Source organism: Equus caballus, chromosome 6 (genome assembly GCF_041296265.1).
Source record: "Equus caballus isolate H_3958 breed thoroughbred chromosome 6, TB-T2T, whole genome shotgun sequence".
NCBI classification, from domain to species: domain Eukaryota; kingdom Metazoa; phylum Chordata; class Mammalia; order Perissodactyla; family Equidae; genus Equus; species Equus caballus.
In genome coordinates this window covers 49,020,442-49,038,263 of record NC_091689.1, presented here as the reverse complement: position 1 = coordinate 49,038,263, position 17,822 = coordinate 49,020,442, and the positions used below count along the sequence as shown (strand labels likewise).

At 38.2% G+C, this 17,822-nt stretch overlaps 1 protein-coding gene across 3 annotated transcripts in view; it reads left to right on the top strand.

The window, feature by feature from the left end:
* Positions 1 to 15,908, top strand: part of LOC100061656 (alpha-2-macroglobulin) — a 71,935-nt gene extending 56,027 nt beyond the window's left edge. For 2 of the 3 annotated variants that reach the window (XM_014740695.3, XM_070270987.1), the window contains 4 exons: positions 116 to 184; positions 1,125 to 1,227; positions 2,207 to 2,248; positions 15,691 to 15,908. In XM_014740695.3, the coding sequence (XP_014596181.1) occupies positions 116 to 184; positions 1,125 to 1,227; positions 2,207 to 2,248; positions 15,691 to 15,746 (270 nt within the window). In that variant the 3' untranslated portion in view covers positions 15,747 to 15,908. Of the gene's footprint in view, positions 1 to 115; positions 185 to 1,124; positions 1,228 to 2,206; positions 2,249 to 2,580; positions 2,726 to 15,690 lie in introns of those variants that run through there. The other variant, XM_014740696.3, reaches the window with a different exon arrangement.
* Positions 15,909 to 17,822: the final 1,914 nt, after the last annotated feature.

Sequence of the window (17,822 nt, the reverse complement as noted above, 5' to 3'; positions counted from 1 at the left end):
GAATTTAATCCCAGCTTCTTTTATATAGATTTCAGTCCCACAGTCTGCTTGTCTCTTAGTACCCCAAGGGCTTCATTTACTCCGTAACACTGGTGATTTCTCTCATTTTCCTCAGCTTGAACTATCTAGCCACGTGAGCAGGACAGAAGTGAGCAACAACAATGTCTTGATTTATGTGGAACAGGTAAGGGCCCTGCAGGCCTGCTAGACACATGAGGGCAGATAGTCCTTTTAGGCAGCTCTCTGCATCTGGGAAGTGCATGATATGAGAAGAGCAATCATAAGGAAAGCCTTTTGGAAAAGCACATCCTTTCTGTTCCACTAGATAATATTTTAAATTGTCTTTCCTCGTTGCAGGCTTCCCTGGAACTTGGAATGTCAGAAGCAAGGGGGTTGGGAGAGGCTAGAGGATACAGATTTGTTCATACTAAAATGGGAATATGAGTATTTCTGTTTACTTCAAGTAAACACTGTCTCCCAAAAACAGGCCTGATCATTTAGAAGCGGTGTTGAAAGTTGCCAATTAAGGATAAGAAGGGTTCCCAGAAGTTGGTCGGTGATTATATCAACCTCACCTTAACATACATATACACAAAAAATAGACAGATAGATGGATGGATAAAAGGTGGTGGATAGCTATGCTATCAGTATAGATGTATTAATCACCGTCAGTTTTATCATAGAGTAATGCGATTGATTTCATTAGCAAAACAAGAACACCACTCTGATTTTGCATATGTACATTTATTTCTTGAAAAATGTCTGTTTTGTAGATATTTGGAAATATTAATATGGATAGAGTCAGTCTGCCAGTATAAAGAATGTCTTTCTTGCTATGAGCAGAGCCATGTATTGGGCATTATGGAGGAATACGAGTTGTCTTGTCTAAAAGACTGGTAAACTTTTCATTACCCTAAGGAGCCTCTTCTCTAGTTCTTCAAGTTCCTGCCCTAAAATCCATATCGCCATCCACGATAGTGAGCAGTTAGCAAGCACAATTGGTTTGAGATTGAAAGCTATCAGCCAACTAAGAATTGTTCTTCAAAGGAAGAAGACTGAATCATGCCAAAGAAAAAGAGACGAGGCCTCCCTGATTCTGGATTATTCTGTCTTTCTCTATTCAGGTTACTAGTCAGACACTGAGCTTTTCCTTCACCGTTGTACAAGACATCCCTGTAAGAGACCTGAAACCTGCTATTGTGAAAGTCTATGATTACTACGAGACAGGTGAGTAAGAGAGGACTAAGAACCCTCCATAAACTCGATTCATAATAAAGGAATAGAGTGTCACAGACATTTGGGAGTAAGTCCTGTTTTCAACGTTTTCTGTCACCCGTCCTTTTCACCTGTTACCTTGGCCTATAAAACTACTACAAAAACTACCTACAACATAAGCCTATCAATCCTGCAAAATTTTCCAAGGTACTAAGAGTTTTACAAAGAAGTGTTTACAGTTAGAGAGAGATATATAAGTCTCCTTAAAAAGATACTACAACAATGCGAAGCAATAAGCAAAAGCCTAGAGAATTATACCAATAATTACAGTAGGAAATTAGAGAGAGAGAACTATTGCCCGAGTGATCAAAGACCAAAGAAAGTAAAATTTGAGTTGGAAGATAAAGGGTAGGGGCATTCTGATTAATAAAGAGGAACATGCTGAGTGTTTCAGACTAGGTGAAAAGTATAAGAAAATATCATGAAGGAAAAGAGAAGCAAATATCAAAAGAGAACTGAGGGGCCAGGCCAGTGGTGTAGCAGTTAAGTCGGTGCATGCCGCTTTGCTGGCCAGGGGTTCACAGGGTCGGATCCCAGGCACGGAACTAAGACTGCTTATCAAGCCATGTTATGGCAGGCATCCCACATATAAAGTAGAGGAAGATGGGCATAGATGTTAGCTCAGGGCCAATCTCCCTCAGCAAAAAGAGGAGGATTGGTGGAGGATGTTAGCTCGGGGCTAATCTTCCTCAAAAAAAAAAAGAGAGAAAGAGAACTGAAAGGATACATGCCTACAGTTATCCCTCCTGTACTTTGCTTGAACAACTGTAGTATGAACAGCCTTTTATTTTTCTCCAGAGAAGGGAATTATGTCAGTGGTATCAAGAGTGGAAATTCAATAAAGCTTGCAGCCCTAAGTCAAAGCCTCTCCGTGAAACCTTGTCCCACTGAAGCTCCCATTCTTCAGTTTGTCTCCCATTGTGTCTTTCAGATGAAGCAGCTTTTGCTGAATACAGTGCCCCCTGCCACACAGGTAAGCAGTTTGCATCCCATTTTGCTCTCAAAGCCAGTCCTCCTAATACAAAATCATCTACGTCTTTTTTAGTTGATCTCAGATTCCTCACACTGCACAATAACACAGGAATATACATCTTGGAGGAGGAGCACTAACTCTGGAAGATTTCTCTAATTCCTTTATCAGAAGAGTCTATATTTATTAGAGGGTAGATATTTCATGGATCTTATTCTCAACCATAGCCAGTTTGGTTTCCTTTAGCAAACTCTGCTATTCATATCCAGTTAGAATTACATTCACTCCTTGTCAAGCCCTAAATCATCCTATTTACTCTCCTCTTCTCTCCACAGATACAGAGTAAGGAAAATTTGAGGCCCATCTCTATAAACAGGGATTTGCTGAAATCCCCAGAACCAAGACTCTTTAAAAGGATTGTTTTGTCTCTGCAATATAGATACTAAACAAGCTTGGTAAATAAATATATATTTTCAGAGAGCATTGATTCCTCACTCAGTACAAATTTACTCCAAGCTCACTCAGTGCCTTGCTGTGTATCCTGTATTTCCAATGAAGAAATAATGACATTCTAGTTGAGGTAATAACATATAGTATAAAACCGGGAATAACTCAAGATAGCCTCAATGTTGCAGAACCTCAGAATATTCAAAATAAGGTAATGGCAATCTGAGAAAGCTTTACATCCACAAAAGTTTGGGGTTTTTTTTTTTTTTTTTTTTTTTGGTGAGGAAGATTGTCACTGCACTAACATCTGTGCCAATCTTCCTCTATTTTGTATGTGGGATGCCGCCACAGCATGGCTCGATGAGTGGTGTATAGGTCCACACCTGAAATCCAAACCCATGAACCCTGGGCTACCAAAGCAGAGCATGCAAACTTAACCACTACACCACCAGGCTGGCCCCTCAAAAAAGTTTTTTGATGCACAGATTAGTGACACGAAGAATATAAAGTATGTCTAGTGGAAACACTTCTACAAAGGCAAAGAGTGTACTTTATGCCAGGTAAAATGACCAACCTGACTAGATAGGAGCTCCACATTTCAGAATTCTTAAGAGTTTAATTAATTAATTATGTTAAGCTGGGAGACAGAAAAATATTATGGTAATTTGAATTATGAATTAGCTTGCCTGACTTCTGGTCCAAAATTTGCCACTGACCTTTTGTCTGACTTTGGGTCAATCAGCTGAGCTCTGGATATCAATTTCCTGTATAAGAAAGAGTCTGATGTTATTGAAGTGATAAGTAAGTATGGGAACAAGTTTTCTGAGGAGATAAGAAAATGTAGAAGCATAAAAAGAGGTATAAGGGTTAACTTAATTTTTTAAAAAAGCTAATACTGAGTGTCTACCATCTGCTAGGCATTGTTCTAAGCATTTTGCTTGTATTATGTAATTCCATCCTCACACTCTATGATGTACATACTATGAGTAATGCCGTTTTTAAAATAAGAAAACAGGTTCAGAGAAGTTAAGAAATTTTCCCAAACTCTAAGTGATGAAGAAAGCAAGATTTAAACTTAGGCATTCTAGTGTCAGAGTTCATACCTTAACTACCTCCCTCTATGACTTAGCTGTGGGAAGGAGATCATTGTTTCCTCTTTTGAGATTTCAGATGATGGTGGGAGGCTAAAGGCAGAAAGAGAGATGTGTTCAAAGGAAGAGAAATGTACACAGGAGCAGAGAAAAGCGGGGGAAAATGGGGCAGAGGAAGCAGGAAGAGCAGAAGTTAGGGAGACCTGGGAGACCCTCAGGGAGTTCACATCTGAGACCTGCTGGTGTCATCATGTAGCATTTGTCCCTTTCTTGTGTGAAGCATATGGGATTGGTAGACTGTGACCAGTGTGGCCCAAGATTTGAATATGCCTTCCCAAAAGTCAAACTAGACTGTGGGAGGAGAATAGGAAACACCTACAAAATCTCTTGCTTAGAGCCTCTTTATTTATTTAAAGATTATGTTGGTTTCTTTTCTTTCTATAGTACAGAAAGGACAGAACGTTTCAGTATTCTGAAAAAGCTGGTAGACTTAGATGGGATAATACTATGGGATCCAAGATTCCTTCTCTGAATGATCACAATAAAAGGGTCAGAGAACCTTCACCCTGAGACTGGATCTGGCCTTACCCACAGGCCGTCTTATAAGAGGCACACACTAGCCCTCTGCTGTATGCCCCCATTGCAAGAGAGCTACATCAGCTTGGAGCCCAGATGTGTGGGGCTTCCTCCAAAATAGACACAAAGGAGAATCCCAACTTCATGCAATGAGTTAGAAGCATTCCAAGTGAATAACCAAATACCATTAACGTTGTACTTGGTGGGGAAGAAAGGAACAGAGAAAAGCCTGTCAATTGGTCTGACTCTTGATTCTGTGATATTTTTGTCTAATCACAATGAAGAAATGTAAGTGAGGCCCAGGACAGAAAGTAGAAGCAGCTCCTAATTTTGGTCTATGCTGAGAGAGTTAGGCCAGGCTAAACATTGAAAAGTCATGACAGTATTTATGAGAGTGATAAAAAGTGAGGCTAGAAAGAGCTCTTGAGACCGATTCATCAAAGGTCTTAAAAGAAGTCTGCATTTCATCCTATCAGTAATAGTAAGACAATGGAATCTTTAAAAACCGGATAGTGGCATGATCAGATTTGATTTAGGACAGTAACAAGCGGCAGAAAGGGGCTAGAGAGGTGGGGACAGGTGATCAGGTAGTTATTACAATGATCCTTATTTATCATGAAACATGTGCCTGGAAAATAGGCTGTGAGTATATTCTACTTCTTAAAACTGTATTCTTAATTCTTACCACTTAGGGAAAGCCAAAATGCTTTGCACCAATATGCCAAGTTCTAGACCAAAATGAAAGTCTACAAAGAAATTTTAAGACACTGGCCTGCTATAGATATCAGGTTCAGCTTCCTATGCAGTTTTTTCCAGAGTTTATTAAAAGCCATAACTGACACTAAGTAGCACTCGGGATCAACAATTCATGTGTTCCCAGATATGTGTCTTGATCCAAACTGGGATGAGAAATGCGGGATTACTAAATACCAAAATAAAGTTAGACACAGACTAGTAGGATTTTAAAGGGAAAACATTGAGACATCAGAGACACACAGAGCATGTACTAGATTCGTGCCTCAGATCCTGAGCGTTATGGTGAATGACCACCTTGGACTTCCGCGAATTTTTTTTTTAATGTGTTTCCCCTGCGCTTGTCCCTCAGCGGAAGCTCTGAGATCCTCTGTTTTCATGTACAGTAATAAAAGATAGCCACAGGGTGGCAGCAAAGGTTAGAGAATATGAGTACTGCTGGTTTACTAATTATAAAAACACTTTTTAAAAATTAAAAAGTTAGGCAAAGGGAAGAGAGGAGAGGAACAAAATAATTGTGGAAACTTAAAATAAGAAGATAAAATAATATCTAGCACAAATCATCCTTACCTGTGGGCAGAATTGCACTCACAATCTTGAAACAGCTGATTTTTTTTTGATTTGGTTTATTTTCTTAGAATTAGTGTATTCTACAAGAAACATTACACTTATTTGTTTTCTATCAATGAAATGTGACTCTAAACCCCAGCCCCATTGGACTGGCAGGAAATCATCTCACTTATCCTGGGGTTCTTCCACTTGGTGATCTAACGCAAGATCAAGGTGTCGCATCCCATCCCACTGCAGTCATCTGTCTGTAGTCCACATGACTTTTAGATCCACCCCTCTGTGGCCTCCTTGTCGATCTTAGGGATAGGAATGCTTGACAAAGAACAAGTGGCTGGGCCTAGCATCCAACCTTTCAGCTGCTCCACGCAGACCCTCCCTCTAGAGTAACCTGAGGAATCCACTGACCTCTTTCTGCCCAGCCTGAAAGAATTGTTTTAGTCTGGGGAAAGTCTTAATCATTTAGTCATTTTAGTAATAAACCTTAGTTTTTAATTGGTTTTCTTCCTTCTCAAATTCTGTTATTCCCCTAACTATTTATTGTTTTTTTATTGAGGTAACATTGGTTTATAACATTATATAAATTTTAGGTATACATCATTCTATTTCGATTTCTGTGTAGATTACATCATGCTCACCACCCAAAGACCAATTACAATCCATCACCACACACGTGTGCCCAGTTACCACTTTCACCCTCCTCCCTCCCCTCCTTTGCCTCTGGTAAACACCAACCTAATCTCTGTATCTAGGTGTTTGCTTATTGTTGTTGTTGTTGTTTTTATCTGCTACTTATGAGTGAGATCATATGGTATTTGACTTTCTCCCCCTGACTTATTTTGCTTAACATAATACCCTCAAGGTCCATCCATGTTATCCCATATGGCAAAATTTCATCTTTTCTTTATGGCTGAATAGTATTCCACTGTGTATATATACCACATCGTCTTTATCCATTTGTCCCTTGATTGGTACTTAGGTTGTTTCCAACTCTTGGCTATTGTGAATAATGTCACAATGAACATAGGGGTGCATATATCTTTATCCATTCATGTTTTAATGTTTTTGGATAAATACCTAGAAGTGGAATAACTGGACTATATATGGTAGTTCTATTCTTAACTTTTTGAGGAGTCTCCAGACTGTTTTCCATAGTGGCTGTGCCAGTTTGCCATCCCACCAGCAGTGTATGAGGGTTCCCTTCTCTCCACATCCTTTCCAACACTTGTTGTTTCCTGTCTGGTTAATTATAGCCATTCTGACAGGCATGAGGTGATATCTCATGGTAGTTTTGATTTGCATCTCCCTGACAGTTAGTGATGTTGAACATCTTTTTATGTGCCTGTTAGCCATCTGTATATCTTTGGAAAAATGTCTGTTCAGAACTTTTGCCCATTTTTTAATTGGGTTGTTTGTTTTTCTGTTTCTGAGATGTATGAGTTCTATATATTTTGGATATTAACCCCTTATCTGATATATGGTTTGCAAATATCTTCTTCCAATTGTTAGGTTGTCTTCTCATTTTGTTGATGGTTTCCTTTGCTGTGCAGAAGTTTTTAGTTTGATGTAGATCCATTTGCTTATTTTTTCTATGGTTTCCTTTGCCCAGTCAGACACGGTACTCGAAAATATGCTGCTAAGACCAATGTCAAAGAGCATACTGTCTATGTTTTCTTCTAGAAGTTTCATGGTTTCAGGTCTTACATTCAAGTCTTTAATCCATTTTGAGTTAATTTTTGTGCATGGTGTAAGAAAATGGTCTACTTTCATTCTTTTGCACGTGACTGTCCAGTTTTCCCAGCACAGTTTATTGAAGAGACTTTCCTTTCTCCATTGTATGTTCTTGGCTCCCTTGTCGAAAATTAGCTGTGTGGGTTTATTTCTGGGCTCTTGATTCTGTTCCATTGATCTGTGTGTCTGTTTTTGTGCCAGTACCATGCTGTTTTGGTTACTATAGTTTTGTAGTATATTTTGAAATCAGGGAGTGTGATACCTCCAGCTTTGTTCTTTTTTCTCAAGATTCCTTTGGCTTTTTGGAGTCTTTTGTTGTTCCATATAAATTTTAGGATTCTTTGTTCTGTTTCTGTGAAAATTGTTGTTGGAACTTGATTGGGATTGCATTGAATCTGTAGATTGCTTTAGGAAGTATGGACATTTTAACTATGTTCCAATCCAAGAGCACGGAATATCTTTCCATTTCTTTGCGTCTTCTTCAATTTCCTTCAACAATGTTTTATAGTTTTCAGTGTACAGATCTTTCACCTCTTTGGTTAAGTTTATTCCTAGGTATTTTATTCTTTTTGTTGCAATTGTAAATGGGATTGAATTCTTAATGTCTCTTTCTGCTACTTCGTTATTAGTGTATAGAAATGCAACTGACTTTTGTATGTTGATTTTGTATCCTGCAACTTTACTGTATTCATTTATTATTTCTAAAAGTTCTTTGGTGGATTCTTTAGGGTTTTCTATATATAAAATCATGTCATCTGCGGGGCTGGCCTGGTGGTGTAGTGGTAAAGTTTGCACATTCTGCTTCAGCAGCCCAGGGCTCACAGGTTCGGATCATGGGTGCGGACCTACACACCACCCATCAAGCCATGGTATGGTGGCATCCCACATACAAAGTAGAGGAAGACTGCCACAGACGTTAGCTCAGTGATAATCTTCCTCAAGCCAAAAAAAAAAAACCAAGGAATACAGGCAATGGATGTTAGCTCAAGGCCAATCTTCCTCACCAAAAAAAAAAAAAAAAGAATGTCATCTACAAATAGTGACAGTTTCATCTCTTCCTTTCCAATTTGGATCCCTTTTGTTTCTTTTTCTTGCCGGACTGCTCTGGTTAAGACTTCCAATACAATGTTAAATAAGAGTGGTGAAAGTGGGCAACCTTTCCTGGTTTCTGCTCTTAGATAGCTTCCAGTTTTTCTCTGTTGAGTATGATATTAGCTGTGGGTTTGTCATATATGGCCTTTATTATGTTGAGGCATTTTCCTTCTACGCCCATTTTATTCAGAGTTTTTATCATAAATGGATGCTGTATCTTGTCAAATGCTTTCTCTGCATGTATTGAGATGCTCATGTGATTTTTATTCTTCATTTTGTTAATGTGGTGTATCACATTGATTGATTTGTGGATGTTGAACCATCCCTGCATCCCTGGAATAAATCCCACTTGATCATGGTGGATAGTCTTTTTAATGTATTGTTGTGCTTAATTTGCCAGTATTTTGTTGAGGATTTTTGCATTGATATTCATCAGTGATATTGACTTGTAATTTTCCTTTTTTGTGTTGTCCTTGTCTGGTTTTGGTATCAGGGTAATGTTGGCCTCATAAAATGAGTTAGGAGGCTTCCTCTCCTATTCAAATTTTTGGAAGAGTTTGAGAAGGATATGTATTACGTCTTCTTTGAATGTTTGGTAGAATTCACCAAGGAAGTCATCTGGTTTTGGACTTTTATTTTTTGGGAGGTTTTTGATTATTATTTCAATCTCCTTACTGGTGACTTGTCTATTCAATTTCTCTATCTCTTCTTGATTCAGTATTGGAAGGTTGTATGATTCTAAGAATTCATCAATTTCTTCTAGATTATCCAATTTGTTAGCATATAGTTTTTCATAGTATTCTCTTATAATCCTTTGTATTTCCAGAGTGTCCATTGTAATTTCTCTCCTTCATTTCTGATTTTATTTATTTGAACCGTCTCTATGTTTTTCCTGGTGAGTCTAGGTAAAGGTTTGAAAATTTTGTTTATCTTTTCAAAGAACCAGCTCTTAGTTTCATTGATTTTTTTCTAATATTTCATTTACTTCTGCTCTGATTTTTATTTCATTCCTTCTACTAATTTGAGGCTTTGTTTGTTCTTTTTCCACTTCCTGCACTGTTAGATTGTTTATTTGAGATTTTTCTTGTGTGTTAAGGCAGGCCTCTATTGCTATAATCTTCCCTGTTAGAACCACTTTTGCTGTATCCCATAAATTTTGGCATGTCATATTTTCATTCTCATTTCTCCAGGTATTTTTTGATTTCTCCTTTGATTTCTTTATTGATGCAATAGTTTTTCAGTAGCATTTTGTTTAATTTCCACATATTTGTGGCTTTTCCAATTTTCTTCCTGTAGTTGATTTCTAGTTTCATACCATTGTGGTCAGAAAACTTGGTATTATTTTAATCTTTTTAAATTAATAAGTTAAGACTTGATTTGTGGCCTAGTATGTGATCTATCCTGAAGAATGTTCCACATGCATTTGAAAAGAATGTGGATTCTGCAGTTTTTGGATAAAGCATTCTGTATGTATCAATGAACTCCATCTGGTCTATTGTGTCATTTAAGGGCAGTGTTTTCTTATTGACTTTCCATCTGGATGATCTATCCATTGGTATAAGTGGCATATTAAAGTCCCTTATTATTGTCAATTTCTTCCTTTATATCTGTTAATATTTGTTTTATATATTTAGATGCTCCTATGTTGGGAGCATAGATATTTACAAATGTTATGTCTTCTTGTTGGACTGACCCTTTTATCATTGTGCAATGCCTTGCTTTGTCTTTTTTTAAGTCTTTGATTTAAAGTCTATTTTGTCTGATATGAGTATTGATATCCCAGCTTTCTTTTCATTTCTATTTGCGGGGAATATCTTTTTCCATCCCTTCGTTTTCAGTCTGTGTGTTTCTTTAGATCTGAAGTGAGTCTCCTGTAGGGAGCATATATGGGTCTTGTTTTTTATCAATTCAGCCACCCCATGTCTTTTCACTGGAGCATTTAGTATGCTTAAAGTCATTATTGATAGATATGTACCTATAGCCATTTGTTAGTAGTTTTCTGGTTGTTTTTGTAGTTCTCTATTCCTTTCTTCTTCTCTTGGTCTCTTCCCTTGTGGCTTGATGGTTTTCTTTAGTCCTACATAAGTTTGAGTTCCTTTCTCTTTATTCTTGTGTATCTATTGTAGGTTTTTGTTTGTGGTTACCACAAGATTCATATATATCAAGCTATACATATAGGAGTCTATTTTAAAGTCATACATGCTTACATTCTGATGCATTCTAAAAGCTCTACATTTTTATTCCCCACCACCACCACATTTTGTTTTTGATGTCATATTTTATGTCTTTTTATTTTCCATTACCCTTAACTACTTATTGCAGTTATAGTTGATTTTACTACTTTTGTCTTTTAACCTTCATACCAGCTTTTTAAGTGGCTGATCTATTTCCTTTATCAAATATTTGCCTTTACCAGTGAGATTTTTTTCTTTCATATATTTTCCTATTTCTAGCTATGGCCTTTTCTTTTCCTCTTAAAAAAGACCCTTTAACATTTCTCGTAAGTCCAGTTTAGTGGTGATGAAGTCCTTTAGCTTTTGCTTTCCTGAGAAACTCTTTATCTTTCCTTCAATTCTGAATTATCACCTTGCCTGGTAAAGTATTCTTGGTTTAAGTGTTTTCATTTAAGCACTTTAAATATATCATGTCCCTCCCTTCTGGACTGCAAAGTTTCTGCTGAAAAATTAGCTGATAGTCTTATGGGGGCTCCCTTGTATGTGACTTCTTGTTTTTCTCTTTCTGCCTTTAATATTCTCTATCATTAATTTTTGCCATTTTAGTTATAATATGTCTTGGTGTGTATCTCTTTGGGTTCATCTTGTTGGGACTCTCTGTGCTTCCTGGACCTGGGTGTCTGTTTCCTTCCCCAGGTTAGGGAAGTTTTCAGCAATTATTTCTTTTTTTTTTCTTTTTTTTCCAAGGAAGATTAGCCCTGAGCTAACATCCACCAATCCTCCTCTTTTTTCTGAAGAAGACTGGCCCTGAGCTAACATCTGTGCCCATCTTCCTCTACTTTATATGTGGGATGCCTACCACAGCATGGCTTGCCACACAGTGCCATGTCTGCACCTGGGATCCAAATTGGCGAACCCTGGGCTGACAAAACAGAACATGTGCATTTAACCACTGCACCACCGAGCTGGCCCCTCAGCAATTATTTCTTAAATAATTTTTCCCTCCCTTTCTCTCTCTCTTCTGGGACACCTATAAAGAAAATATTAGTAGGCTTGATGTTGTCCCAGAGGTTCCTTAAACTATCTCTTTTTTTTTTTAATTCTTTTTGCTTTTTGCTCTTCTGACTGGATGGTTTCCACTAGTTTGTCTTGCAGATTGCTGATCCTTCTTCTGTATGATCTAATCTGATGCTGATTCCCTCTAGTGTATTTTTCATTTCAGTTATTGTATTCTTCATCTGTGATAGGTTTTCTTATATTTTCTCTTTGTTGAAGTTCTCCCTGTGTTTCTCCATTCTTATCCCAAGTTCAGTGAGCATCTTTATGACTATTATTTTGAACTCTTTATCAGTAAATTACTTATCTCCATTTCATTAAGGTTATTCTCCAGGGTGTTACCTTGTTCTCTCATTTGGAACATATTCTTCTATCTCCTCATATTGTTTGGCTTTCTGTGGTTGTTTCTATGAATTAGGCAAAACAGCTACTTCTCCCAGTCTTGAAGGAGTGGCCTTGTGTGGGATCATCCTCTCCATAAACTGTGTGTGCCAAGGCCACCCAGGTTAGCTGGTGTGGCCCAGTGGCCTGAGGCATGCTGTGGTGGTCTTAGCATGCCAGCTAGAGGATCTGGCCCATGCTCCAACCTGTACTATCAAAGTAGAGGGGAAATACTAAAAATGGCACTGGCCAGCACCTTCAACCCCACAGAAAATTTCAGCAATTCCCTGCCCATTTGGCAGACACTCTATGGTTTGTAAGTTGATTTCCTTTTCATATAGTCTAGGTGCCCTTAAAACTGCTGTTTTTTTCACTGTGCCCCAGAGTGGGCAAGCCTGCACATGGACCTCTCAGTGATATCCCTTCCTGCTATTGGTTGCTGTGTCAAGAGTGGAGTTCCTCTTGATATTGTGTCTTTGTCTCTCCTACTTGTCTCTATGTGATCCCTCTATCATTTGTCGTACAGAAGCTGTTCAATCAGCTTTCAGTTCTTCTTCAGGAGGAATTGCTCTATATATAGATATAGATTCCATGTGTCCATGTCACCATCTTGGCACCCACCTTTTGCCATTTTTTAAAATAAAATGTCTTACTTCTTGTCTTAATTTTTACTTCTCTAACTACTAGAGAGTTGAAGCATCTCTTCACATGAGCCATTAGGATTTCTTCTTTTGTACATTACTATTCATGTAATTTATATGTGTTTGTATTTTTTTATTTCATCAATTCGAAATTGCACATTTTTATCATTTTAACATCCCTGAAATGGGTACACATCTTACAATAGATAATATCTATTTCATTTATCTACTTTTGCATAACAAACCACCCCAAAATCCAATAAGTTAAAACAACAACAATTTTATTACATTTCAGTTTCATGGATTGACAGGGCCTAGCTGGGTGATTCTTCTGATGGTCTTGCCATGGGTCTCTCATGAAACTGCAGGCAGATAGCAGCTAGGACGAGAATCATCTAAAGGCTCCACTCGGATTCTTAGACAGCTTAGCCTCTCCCTCTCCATGTAGCCTCAGGGCTTCTCCTTGTGGTTTCTCTAACAGAGTAACTAGATTTGTTACCTGGCATTTCAGAGCTCTCAAGAGCAAAGCTTCCAAGAAAATAAGGCAGAAGCTTCAAGGTTACTTATGAACTAGCCCCAGAGGTCATGTAATATCACTTTTATCATAGAGTCAGCTTATATTCAAGAGAAAATGAAACAAACTCCTCATCTTGAAGGAGAAGCAAGATCATATTACAAAAGAGTGTGTAACTGAAGAAATTGTTGTGGCCACCGTGGGAACACCATTTACTAAACCTGCTATTTGACTTCAAAATCATGTCTTTCCCACATACAAAATACTTCTAGGCTCTCCTCTGAAAGTCTCATCTTATTACAGATAAGTCTAAGATCTCACCATCTAAATCAGGTGTGAATAGGGTTTGGGGGTGAAGTTCCTTAGCTACTACTCTTTAAGTACAGTTCCTCTTAACCTTAAGACATTTGAACTTAATAGACAACATATCTAACCCCAAACAAACTCAGTAAATGATGGTGAGACAAAGAAAGGATAAGTGCAACAAATATTCAGTTCAGATTCAAAAGTAGAAAAAATAGACTCCACTTCTTGGTAGGGTGGGGGCAAGGACATAATGCAAAAGAGCATGTGGCTCATCAAATGGTACACTTCAAATAGGTGCAGTTTATGGTACATCAATTATACCTCAACAAAGGCATTTGTTTGTTTGTAAAGAGTATGTTTGATGGGCAATGTGCAGGCATCTTTGGAAACACAGTCTGCCACAGCATTTTACACAGTTGCTGTCAGGTAGGCAATGTCATGATGTAGTCATCATTCTTTCTTCATAAATGAACTTGGCTGTTTTCCCATTGACCTTCCTACTGAACAATTTTAATCTCTCAATGTTTTAGTCAATGAATCATTTAATAAACATTTGAAAAAGGAATTGGAATTCTGATTGTTCTTTGAAACATGCCACTGACAACTGCTGGTAAGATCAAAAGAGTGTTAAGATGAAGACCTGAAGAATGGTTGTGAGCTTGGCAAACAACCCCAGAGACAGTAGTGAGGCACTCGGGAAATGCTGCATCACCAGCACCACATGACGTCACAGACCGCAATATTGTATATAAGAATGTGAAGTCCGAAAGTGAGTCAGAAGAATTGCTGTCTAAAAGAAAATGAGTTTTATGAATGCTGAATGCCAGAAGTGGGCACGGGAGGGAAGCACAGAACAGAAAAGCTAGCTGCCATTCCAAATATATAATTGCTATTTAATGACAGGACAGTAAATATTGAAGTTAAACCGTATGGAAGTGTCATTTTTGTAGCTCCCAAAAAGTCAAATAGTGAAAAATCTTCTGATTTCCAATCTAATGTTTCCTACAGAATTCTAAGGAAAGATTTCCTGAGTTGGATAGTACAACACAGAAGGCACTTAAACAAACAGAAAAAAGGACAGCACAGCATTTGTCTGTCAAGATGGGGCAGAGGAAATTAAATTACATGTTATTCTTTAAGGACAGAGAAAGCCTAGGGACCCCCAGCACTGTGTCTGACTCTGTGATCATTCAGTGCCATACACTGAAATTATATATACGTGATTATGAACCATTCCAAAATGATAAAAGATGAGAACTCAATTCTTCCCTATTTTTTCTCCTTTCTGTCCTACTTTTCAGAAAGTTTAATTTCCTGTGATCAAATGTTGTGCCTTATTAAGAATATGATGTATTTGTTTTATCCCCTTTTGTTCTTTTTTTTCACTAATGAGCCTCCTACTACTGATATTTCCAGTTTCCTTACTACTGAATGTTTTTTCTTTCCTACTAACTCACTATCATTCTGTCACTACTCATTACTGTCATTCTGAGACTAGTGTCCATAACTGGCAATAACTTGAATACAGTGCACAGGCAATCTTGCTAGTCAAACAATCCTAGATCTCTGTCTTGAAAATGTACAGTGACAAAGGGAATGATTGGCCACAAATGAACTATTTGTATCTGAGTAGTAAAAATAATGCATGAATTTTTCCAGAATCAAGGCAATAAGAAAATGTTCTTTCCTCTAGTGACTGAATAAAACAGATTCTCCCTTTGATTGGCCATTCAAAACAAAACAAAATCCTGCCCCCTGAAATGGCCTTGGGATGAGTACTTTAGCAACTGCCATTATCACTGCAATCATTGGCTTTGACCACAAGAGGGCAATTAAAACCAGTAATGAGACCATTATACATCAGTTCTTAAAGTGATGGCTTAGGAAAAGAGAAGAATCAGAGGAAAAGGTAGTGGGATAGGAAAAAAAATTTTAATGTTTAAAAAAACATAAAATTACACATGTGTAGAGACAGACCATTTTGTCAATCCTCAATTTCTGCGTACACAAATTGATATCCGAAAAGTTTAAGCCAATCTAAACTAAAGGTTAATCGTATAAGCAATTCAAGATTTTCTGCTTACATTCCTCTGAGTTCTGATCCTTGTTTCCACAGACCAGCAGTGGGGAAGCGAGGCAGCCCTCCAGCCTCAGGAGAGGCTTAAGAGTTGAAGCTTCCCTGATGAAGAAATTCCACCTGTGCACAGCAGCTTCAGCTCCTGCTGGAGAGTTCTAGCCTGTCCTTCCTGACAGCCTGCCTCTGGACTTTGGACTTGCCTAGTCAACTCCACAACTACATAAGCCAATTCCTTACAATAAATTTCTTGATATGTATCTCCTACTGATTCTGCTTCTCTTGTTGAACGTGACTTATATAATACCCAGATACTACTTATCTCACATGCAACACTTCTGTGGGTTTTAAGAGGTCCCACACGCAAATAGATACACCTCTGAGAAATTTCTGCACTGCAACATTTCCTGATACAGATGATATACTCTCTGGAAGGTCTCTTAACTTTATCTTAACTCTCAGTTTATGGTGAAACATTCCATATGACTTCTTTCTTGTGGGTTTCCTTTGTCTCACAGGAAGTCCTCTTAGACAAAGCCCTTTGTAGGTAACTCAAACTCCATTCCCTTCTTCTGCTTTCTCTCTGGGCTCAGGGAAGCTCATATGCAGACTCAACAAATAGTGAAATTGCAGCTCACATCCACTGCAGCGACCCTTTCTTACCCTGTCATTAGGGGCAATTTCTACTAGCTTCCCACTATCCGACCTCCCTTAGCAACATCCAGACGAAAATTTCTATGCCCTCCACAATAAGGGACTTACATGAGGTTCTTCCAAGCACTCTCGTGTTCTCCAATCAGCCCCAAAACTGCAGATTTCCATAGCTGAGCAAGAAAGGGCCAGGGAGTAAGACTCTGTCCATCTCCAGTGAGAAGTGCCCAACCTCTCCCAGGTGCCCTCTAGATGTCCCCACTCACCAGCAATCTCTTCATCCACAAATTCTTGCAAAGAATTTGCCTCTGTAATCAGTCTTTATCTTTTTCTTCTGTGGGCTGTTGGCAATTGTCCCTAGACCAGTTTGGAAAGTCCTAAGGGGTGTGTCTAAGGACTCTTTTTGGAATATAGAACTTTTCATCACCTACCAGTCAGTCTCAGCTTTAGGTTTCAGCCAAAATTTTGAGACCACATAAAAAAAGTCTCTCTCTAATATTCTAGTACTCTCATCGCTGGGTAAGTTTTTGCATTCTCACAAAAATCGATCATTCATAGGTAAGCTTCCATCCAGAATTTTGTATCTTTAAAGATCATTCTAGTCTCTCAGCAATGTTTTCCACTTGTGGCTCTATTTCTGAGTCTAGGGATATTTGATGAGTCCTCGAGTCTGTCAGTGAGTATGTGCAGTGCTCTACGTTGGTTCTCAAAGCCTCCTGGAAGAGCCTTCATAAATGTAATCATTGCGCTCATTTAATTGTTTCACTGGCAGAGGCACCAATTTTCTGTCCTTGACACAACAATGCCAACTCCAGTTAGTTCCTGATGCTTCTATAATTATGCCTTTCACTAGAGGTCAATTGTCTTATACTCTCCCTTAACTAATTTAATCTTAGAATGGAGAATGAAGGACTTCAAATGATATAAAACCCAGAATTCATTAAAGAAAAGATGGTAAATTTGATATGTAAAATCCAAAACTTTTAACTAGGAAAAAAAAATCCCATCATACACAAGTTAAGAGAAAAAATAAGAAACTAAGACAAAATATTTTCAGCCTGTATCACACTCAAATTGCCAATTTATTTAGTATATAAGGAACTTTTTCTTACAAATTATTTGGGAAAATATCAATATCCCAATTTTTTTAAAAAAGAATGAAGACTGGGGCCAGCCCTGTGGCCAAGTGGTCAAGTTTGCGCACTCCGCTTTGGCAGCCCAGGGTTTCACAGGTTCGGATCCTGGGCACAGACATGGCACCACTCATCGGGCCATGCTGAGGCAGCGTCCCACACAGGTCAACCAGAGGCACTCACAACTAGAATATACAACTATTTACCAGGGGGCTTTGGGGAGAAGAAGGAAAAAAAAAAAAAACAGGATGAAGGCTATGAACTGTCAGTTTACAGAAAAGGAAATACAAATGGCTCTTAAGCCTGTGAAAAGATGCTCGCTATAATTCTTCATAAGAGACATACAAATTAAAATCATAATGAGAAACCATTTTTTACCTCTCCAATCAG